The sequence below is a fragment of the Berghia stephanieae genome, chromosome 5 (genome assembly GCF_034508935.2).
Source record: "Berghia stephanieae isolate SIO BIC M18660-M18661 chromosome 5, UCSD_Bste_1.3, whole genome shotgun sequence".
NCBI lineage: Eukaryota > Metazoa > Mollusca > Gastropoda > Nudibranchia > Aeolidiidae > Berghia > Berghia stephanieae.
This window is the reverse complement of record NC_088364.1, coordinates 66,165,963-66,175,962: the sequence shown is the minus strand read 5'-3', so window position 1 is coordinate 66,175,962 and position 10,000 is coordinate 66,165,963. Positions and strand designations below refer to the sequence as shown.

The following is a 10,000-nucleotide window of genomic DNA, read 5'->3' as shown; positions in this document are numbered from 1 at the left end:
ATGTGGTGGTGGTGGTGGTGATTGTAGTAGTAGTGGTCATGATGAAGATGCGTTGGTGGTGGTTGTAGTGTGTGTGTGTGTGTGTGTGTGTGTGTGTTGAGAGAGAGAGAGAGAGAGAGAGAGAGAGAGAGAGAGAGAGAGAGAGTGTGTGTGTGTGTGCTAAAAGTGCATCAAGTGATAAGTAGAGCAAAACGAACTTTAAAAACCAACGAGGCTAAAGTTTGAGGTCAAAGTTTTTGTTATTAGCTATTATTGACAAGTGCAGCCTTGGAAATGGTGGCTCTCTGAGAGAAAGTCAACTCTTGTTTTGAATGTTTCACTGATAGCTGCTTTTTTAAACTTTATATATATAACTTATCGTCAATACTTATGTTGAATTATTATGTTTTTATGTAGAAAAATGATTGTAGTTTATGAAACAACCAAAAAATGAAATTTGATCATTTTGACCATTTCCACTTTAAAACCAGTTTTCTTCGTTTTCCAAATCCCGACTTAATACCGCTTCGAGGCGTAGGGTCACAAATGTCGTTGTTGGCTAGGGACCCCATGTAAAGCGCTTTGAGCACTTTTAGCGAATATTGCGCTACATAAATGCTATAGTTTCTATTTCTTCTTAGAAACATGAGCTCTTTGGAGTCACTAGACCATTTGATGCTTTGAATTCATTGTCGCGATAGCTCAGTTGGTAGACCACTCGCTTCACACGCAAATGGACCAAGATCGATCCAGGGTGAAGTCGCTTTTTTTTTTCTGACCCCCCTGTCCACCCAGCAGTAAATGGGTAGGTGAGTCTACTAGATTTGGTGGAAAGTACTTTGCGATAGACTAGCGTCCTGTCCAAAGGAAAGCAAACAATTGCTATTGTCCGTTTCAAGCTAAAAAAATAAAAACCGGGATAAATTTCGGCTCCATGGACCAATGGCTCTGAAGGACAAGATCTACTTTTACTATATTTTTTTTTTTTGGCGGAAGACACATGTAATAGAATTTCACTGTTATAGATAGTATGCGCTTGCTATGAAGCTCATAACATTGCCATCCGGAAGTATAACGGACCAATACACAAAACTGTGTGTATCCATGAACGTTTATAGTCAGGTTAATACAGTTCAGTGAGCATTACTCATAAACGCGGATGGCAAAAAACAATAACAAAGACCTGAGTGAAGTCATCTTCGAACTATCTAGATGTTGTACGACCGTACAGATAGAATGAAGATGACGTCACTCAGGTCTTTGTTATTGTTTTTTGCCATCCACGTTTATGAGTAATTCTCACTAAACTGTATTAACCAGACTAAAAAAAGTTCATGGTTACACAGAGTTTTGTGTGTTAGTCTTATACTTCCAGATGGCAATGTTGTGAGTTTCTTAGCCAAGCGCATACTATCTATATCCTTTGCGAACTCGTGCCCGACACGGAGGATTACCTTCATGAACTTTATGGAAGACTTCTGTAAAGTCCGAGGTTTGAGAGTTTTTGATAAGATGAGAGTCATTTGAATCGATCGATATTTGAAGGACGGGTTTTTGTGGCCACAATTCAACGTTAGAACTGGTGCTATGCGTTTAGGTAACATACTCACAACATCCGCCACCGGTTATGACTTACCAACACACAAAACTGTGTGTGACTTTGAATCTTTATATTCTGATTTATATAATTTAGTGAGAACTAATCATAAAAATGGTTGTCTAAAAAGCAGTGGCAAAGAGCTGAATGACGTCAATTTCGTTCCTTCTATACTCGATCAGTCGTCTATCATTTTCAGTACGATCCGGTCTATAAAAAAATCTGAGTCGAAAAAAACAAACAAAGCCCAAACCATTCCAGTTTCCCTTGGAAACAAAACGACTATGATGACGTTTAAATTGAGCCCAGGGGCCTATTTGGCATACTCCAGGCTAATTCCAAAATTCCACGGAGAACCTGACTGTACACTTCTATACTCCGACAAATGTAATTTTTTAAAATTTGGCCAGAAAACTCTTCCTTCTTCTATCGATTGATCAAAACAACTTTCATCTTGTCAAAAATTCTCAAACTCGAGAGTTGCTTGAAGTCCCAGGGTTGAGAGCTTTTGACGGGATGACGATCATTTTAATGGATCGATATTTCAAGGAAGAATTTTCTGGCCAAAATTGTTAAAATGTGTGTGGTTTTTTTTTCAGAGTTCAGTAGTATATTAGGGCAATGCAGTACTGAATACAGGTTGAAATGGCAATTCCCGTGTTAGCCTTACATGAGTGAGTAGATCACATCGTGCCGACTTAAGTTGTGTGTAGAGCGACGTGTGCATATATGCAGGTCTGACATCCGAACCAACTTATGGGGCCGAGTTTAACATTGGTGTAATGGACAATATTTTTCCGTCATTTGTTGAGATTTCCATTACAACAATGAGCCCATAAGGAATTGGGTTATCAGACCTGCAAATAAGTACAGGTCGGTGTAGAGATAATGCTATGTTTGAATAATTTTTTTAAAAAGGGAAGGGTCAATTTTTTTCAGTCCACTTCTTCGTCACATTATTTTTACTGAGTTAATTTGGATGAAGTTTTTAAACCTAAATTTATTCATAAACCTACATGCACATAATTGTAGGTCTGATATCCGAACGCAATTATGGGCTAACAGGTCTGATAACCGAGCGCAAGTATGGGCTTTATTTAACATTGTTGTAATCGATAATTTTTCGAGTTGGTTTGAGAGTATTTCCATTACAACAATGAGCCCGTAATCACTGAGTTATCAGCCCTGCACATAAGTACAAGTCGGTTTGATTTATTGCGATGATTTGAGAGTATTTCCATTACAACAATGAGGGTTATCAGGCCTGCAAATATGTACATGTCGTCATAAAACCAATCCAGCCATGAATGAAGAACATTTTTCTTTGATTTGTCTCAAATAAAGTTTTACACGGATTTGACTTTCGTAAACTCTATAGATAGTTCGAAGTTGACGTCACTCAGGTCTTTATTATTGTTTTTTTTTTGCCATCCGCGTTTATGAGTAATTCTCACTAAACCGTATTATCCAGACAATAAACTATCATGATTACACACAGTTTTGTGTTTGGCCAGTTATACTTCCGGATGGCAATGTTGCGAACTTCTTAGCCAAGCGCATACTATCTATAGCTTGCCACTTCTCTATAATGACGTCACAATACGAGGCGACCATCACCAAATGAAAGTTCATGTGTGTTGTCTTTAGTAATGCTCATCCCTTTGGTTAACCTATAGATAGTATGCGCTTGGTGAAGAAACACGCAACATTGCCATCCGGAATTATAACGGACCAAATAACGATACTCTGTGTAACCTTGAACGTTTATGGTCTGGATAATACAGTTTAGTGAGAATTGCCCATAAACACGGATGGCAAAAAACAATAACAAAGACCCGAATGACATCAACTTCATTCTATTTATAGAAGGAACGAAATTGACGTCACTCACCTCTTTGTTGTTGTTTTTAGCAAGCAATTTTTATGAGTCAATCGGACTATAAACGTTCAAGGTTACACATAATTTTGTGTGTTGTGTTGTTACGTTGTATCCGACTGGCGGATAATATGAGTTTGTTGGGATTTTGTTTTGTTTTGGCTAAACGCAGGGTATTAATTGAATAAAACTGCCTTTTCACGATTCCCTTTCTTTTTGTCCGGGCCTTTGTATTGTGACGCTATTCTTTTCTTGGTCAGTGTCAGGCTATGAGATGACGAAGGCTGCGGTCAGGCTGTGAGTTTACCAAGGATAGGGTTGATTCTTTTGCCATCGTAAATTAATCGCCTGGCACTCCGATTTGTATAGATAGTATGAAGTTGACGTCACTCGGGTCTTTGTTATTGCTTTTTTGCCATCCATGTTTATGAGTAATTCTCACTGAACTGTATTGCCCAGATTATAAACTTTCATGGTTACACATAGTTTTGTGTGTTGTCCGTCAAACTTCCGGATTGCAATGTTGTGAGTTTCTTAGCCAATCGCATAGCATCTTTATTTTGAATCATGTTATGTTAGTGCATTGCCTACTGAACTGTTGTTATTAGTGCTCAAGAAAACAAATGATCCCATTGGTTGAACTATTGAATACAACTCACGGTTGCTTTCTTTTGGTGGTCTGGCCTTGTCTTTTGAAGTAATTTTTTTGGTCAGTGTCAAGTTATGAGTTTATGAAGGCTACGGTCAGGCTGTTATCAATTGGATTCAGTAGTCTGATGTCACGCGCCCGGCAACGGCGGCCATCTTGGTTCTAAACAAAGAAAATCTTTACTTTTTATTCTTCATGCTGGCGAGAACTTTTCATTCCCTTTTCATATGCCTTGTGATCCGAATGTGTAAAAGTCAAAACATGATCAAATTGATGGGTTTTTTTTTCCTCTGGATACGCTTTTAAGCTCGCCGGAGAAATATTTCATACGGCGTCCGCCATTGTTCCGATAGTTTAGAGCCAGTGTTACTAAGTTACCATACGTCATTAGGAAGGAAGTAACGGTACGACTATTGAATCCTATTGACGACGGCTAAGGTCAGGCGTTTATCAATTTACGAATGCTACGGACAGGCTGTTATCAATTTACGAAGGCTACGGTCAGGCTGTTATCAATTTACGAAGGCTACGGTCAGTCTGCTATCAATTTACGAAGGCTACGGTCAGGCTGTTATCAATTTACGAAGGCTACGGTCATGCTGTTATCAATTTACGAAGGCTATGCTCCGGCTGTTATCAATTGACGACGGCTACGGTCAGGCTTTTTATTAATTTACGAAGGCTACGGTCAGGCTGTTAGTTTGTGAAGGCTATGGTTGAAACCGACATCAATTTAGCCTTATATGAAAAGCCTCTCCAGTTCTTATGAAATCATCATATTATTTTATATTATATCACTAACTCACCGCACAAGAGAAGTAAGAAGAACCTGTTCATGGTGTCACAAAGCATCTTTCTTGCGTCAGTCCAACAAGGTATTATGACGATTGCGTTGCGTCCGTGTACATGCAAGCAAAAAAAAATATTTAAAAAATGAATGAATAAATGAATAAAATAAAATATAAAAATACATTGATGATCAGTACAGAAAAGCTAATTAACCAGTAGATTTATAACCAATCAAAATATGGAAATTGTGACACACCTTCACGCGTGCTTCGGACAAACATAGATGTTTATAAACAATAAAATGAATTCGACCTTTTTCTGATCATTGTTATTGTTTTCAAACCGCCAAATGGGTGACTAAATCGTTGTCACACGATTTTCTCGATCACACTATAAACGTTTAAGTTTTTTTAAAAAACCGCAAAGCATTTGATAATAATAACAATAGTAAATATCTTGAGTTTTTATTTAGCGCAATATCAATTAAAGGTGCTCAAAGCGCTTTACAAAGGGTCCATGACAAACAGGGCAACACGTGACATGTAGAACGACACATTACGCCTGTAGGCGATATTACGATTTTTTTTCCGACAGATACAACGCTATATAAGGTCACGCACTTATTTCACACCCGAGTACGGTGAGAGAATGTGCATAAAGAGCCTTCTCCAAGGACTCAACTATGGGCGAGCGAGGCTCGAACCCAGGACCTTCCGATCCGAACGCGAGTGTGATACCACTAGACCACATAGCCGTACTACTACTACTACTACTACTACTACTACTACTACTACTACTACTACTACTACTACTACTACTACTACTACTACTACTAATAATATATAATGATAATATAATAATATAATAATAATAATGATGATATGATGATGATGAGATGATGATAATAATATAATAACAATAATAATAATAATAATATAATAATAATATAATAATAATAATAATAATAATAATAAATAATAATAATAATAATAATAATAATAATAATAATAATAATAATATAAATAATAATAATAATAAAATAATAATAATAATAATAATAATAATAATAATAATAATATAATAATACATAAAAATAATAATAATAATAATAAAATAATAATAATAATAAATAATAATAATAATAAAATAATAATAATATAATAATAATAATAATAATAATAATAATAATAATAATAATAATAATAATAATAATAATAATAATAATAATAATAATAAAAAAAAATATTATTAATAATAATAATAATAATAATAATAATAATAATAATAATAATAATAATAATAATAATAACAATAATAATAATAGTAAAAGTAATAATAAAAATAATAATAATAATAACAATAACAATAATAATAATAATAATAATAATAAATAATAATAATAATAATAATAATAATATAATAATAAATAATAATAATAATAATAATAATAATAATAATAATAATAATAATAATAATAATAATAATAATTTAAAAAAATAAAATAATAATAATAATAATAATAATAATAATAATAATAATAATAATAATAATAATAATAATAATAACGCTCTATTCACAATACGACTTTAACTGTGACTTGTCCTAAGGTAAATTAGTGCTAATCCAGTTTTCTGGGACAGGCTTTTATCCTATCTTTTGTTTACGACTCAGAAAGAGTTAGACACTAATAGTGCTCAAGAACTTGTTAAACAGAAAACTTGATCCGTTAATGATTCGTGGCTAATGTGAGAAACCAGCCATTAAGGATATCGGATTTCTTGTCGAAAATTTAAAATTAAAAAAAAAACAAAACAAAAGAAAAACGGCACGCATCGAAGCACATAAACTGTATGATTGGAGAAAAAAGGACAAAAGTTATTTTATCCAGCAGTAATATTCAAAAGATAAATTCATCTCCAGAGCACAGTCGTACTCCCCCTCTTCTAAGATTTGCAACCTCTGCTTGGAAGAAAAATTCTTCATCATCACTAAAGCGAATATAGCAACACTCAACAGAAGAAACGAACTAACTTCCTCATGCAGACATAGAAACAAACACCTTTTATGTAATTACGAACCTCCATAAACACGAATCTATAAAAACACAACAATCTACACTTTCACTTCCACTTCCTGATGAGAGCAACGCTCGATAACAACGTTGTAGAAGTCAAACAATCTTAATTATCTCTCAAATGTTTATATATATATATATATTATGCATCTTAATTATTTGCTCATAAAATGGCATCTTAAAATATAATAGTTCAATACGATATTAAGATCTTTTTTTTGTAAACAAATATTTCATAACAATAACAAACCATCAAATATACTGCTCTCGTGAACAAACAAGTCATTGAGAAATAATGATATGCGAAAAGAGGAATAAGTTGGCCTTGTTATGGGATAATGACGGATGCCTTCGGGGAGAGTTCTATTGTCTCAGAGTTTAAAAACACACTACATCATTATTTCAACCCTAGTTAGGTTCATAATCACGATATTCGTGATCAGAGAAATCCAATTTAATAGCATTGCATAATATAGAATTTTCTATATTTTTAGAAATTTGCGGCTATGTGAGTATGTGGTCTTGTGGCATGACACTCACCTTCGGATCGGAAAGTCCTGGGTTTCAGTCCCATTTGAGTCCTTGGAAAATGCTGTTTAGTCACATTGCTCATGTTTGAAATGAATACACCTGACCATTAACAGCGTTGTCTATGTCCGAAAACAAATTTTCATATCACTATACGGGCATCATGTCTTGTTAAATGTTGCGGTTGGCTTGGGACCCCTTTGGACACGATTAGTGAAAATTGCGCATCATAAAAGCTCAAGATTTTTCCTTTTAGAATTTAGGTACGGAGCCCTCGGGTGGAAGAGCACTCGACTCTATCGTCTTAGATACCACACACACCACATCGTTATTTCAACCCTGGGCCTCTAATTACGGTAACCATGATCATAGAAATCCATTTTAATAACCCTTATATATATATATATATATATATATATATATATATATATATATATATATATATAAAACACAGAAACGAGTCGTCTCGGCCCAAAAACTGTGAGTGAAAATTTACATTATATATTAGCTACAGGGTTGCTAGTTTGGCCTCCTGGTGGCCAAATTTGAGAAATTTGGCCTTTTCCCAACCCATTTGGCCTCCCAAAATTTGGTTTGGCCACTTGGCCTCCTGTGACTTACTTTTTGGCCTCCTCTAACTTTCCCCATTATATCGTTTTACTTTGGTACCGGTAAAACTTATTTTATTTGGCTTCCGGAAAGCCTCACCGGCCATCTAAATTTCTAAATGCAACATGTGCTATCACCAGAGATTGCATTTGCTAATGCTTCTAAATATAGAATATCTGCTTTTACGCAATCGCGTGGGTGCAAGGTTGCGTGGGTGGCATGAGCATCTGTCGAGACAACAAGAAGGTTAGTATTAGGTCAAGGTCTATACAAAGACAAGACCGAAAATTGGACGATGACGATGACGTTATGATGCCACCACCAATCAAATCTCTAGTCTGTCGTCACCACCGAATCTTTGTTGATCGGTGTTGTCTTTTGCTGAAGTAGATCTAGATAAGTATAGATCTAGAATCTAGTTTAGATTTCGATCAACACTGAATATTAAATGGATTTCACTGTTTTATTTCGGCGGAATATCTAATCTAGATTATTCGTGGATGATATTAAGACTTTATTTTGTGATGTGGTTAAGAATTGATTCGAATGCCCTCAGTCAATTTGCTCTTGATTTGTTGTGACTTCACCATGTGCGTGTGACTTAATCAGTGGTTCTGTATGCCAGGCTTATAAAAGAAATGCTACAGGACAAGATCAATCGATTATTGTTTGAATTTGTTACACCTGTGGTACACGAGTTCGAACGAGTAAATGCCATGTTTCAGACAAGTTCTGCGGACCCCCATACCCTCATGATGGAGATAGACATGTTTTATAAAAGCTTGAAACGACGCCTGTACAATGAAGATGGCAGTAAAAAAACTGTAGAGGAGAGTGACCTGGGCTGTAAATTTGAAACATCGTGTGAAGATTACATAGAAAATGTTGAGCAACAGCAGATTGACATCGAAAAGCAGAAAATCGTAAACACAAAAATACGTTGTCACAACATGCTCGAAGCAGCTTTGCAACAGGTTGAAAAGAGACTGCCTCCTTCCATGAATATTTTTGCGGGATTGAGCTATTTGAGTCCAAAGATCATCTTAAGCCAAACCGACAGAGTGAAATTTAAGGATCTTCCATTCCAACATTTAATGGGCGATGTAAACTTGCTCGAGCAGCAATACCGCAAAATCATCTTCAAGGACTGGAATGATGAGCCAGTATTCAAGGACGGATTGCCAACAGCAGACACTGTTAAATTCTGGGAAGGAGTGATCAAAGCAAATGGATTCCAGGAACTCGCAGTTTATGCGTTGAATTGCCTTATCACACCAATCAGCAATGCAAGCATCGAGAGAGTATTCTCAGTAGTGAATGCCACCAAAACCAAACCCAGGAATAGGCTCAATGTACACTCTTTGGACTCGATTATCCGCGTAAAGGCCCATCTATTTTTCAAAAAGCAATGTTGTGTGGATTTCCAAGTTACGAAAGAAATGATTGATTTGTTTACAGCTGCCATGTACAACCAGAACGAAGAGTGTTCTTCGGGATCGAGCACATTTACTGGTAGTAGTGAAGAAAATTCAGAGGCCGCAATAATGGATTCTTGGTTCGTTGAAACGAGCCTGTTGAATTCATTTTAATTTGTAAAAAGGTTACTTTTGTTGAGGAGTTCTCCAGGTGTGTAGACCTCTAGAATGAACTTTTATTTCCATCGTGATAATTCGGTTGTATGTGACATTTTCTCTGAGTCTCAAGTCAATTATTCGTTATTTTTTCGTTGCGCTGATGACAACTTAGGAATGTGACCTATGATGTTGTTTAAGTTTAAAAGGAACAATTCAACGATATCAAATGTACAGAATCTAGTGACAAATTGCAATGGTGAAATGGTGTTTTGATTAAGGTGAGTACAGCGAGTCTTCCTTTAAATTAATTTCCTTTTTTCTTCTT

General features: G+C 35.4%; 1 protein-coding gene across 2 annotated transcripts in view; it reads right to left on the bottom strand.

Moving 5' to 3' along the window:
- LOC144973434 (plasminogen-like) overlaps nucleotides 1–10,000 on the bottom strand; it is a 39,687-nt gene that overhangs the window by 22,172 nt on the left and 7,515 nt on the right. The window contains exon 2 of one of the 2 annotated variants that reach the window (XM_078915890.1): nucleotides 4,908–4,957. In XM_078915890.1, the coding sequence (XP_078772016.1) occupies nucleotides 4,908–4,953 (46 nt within the window). In that variant the 5' untranslated portion in view covers nucleotides 4,954–4,957. The remainder of the gene's footprint in view (nucleotides 1–4,907; nucleotides 4,958–10,000) is intronic. The other variant, XM_078915889.1, reaches the window with a different exon arrangement.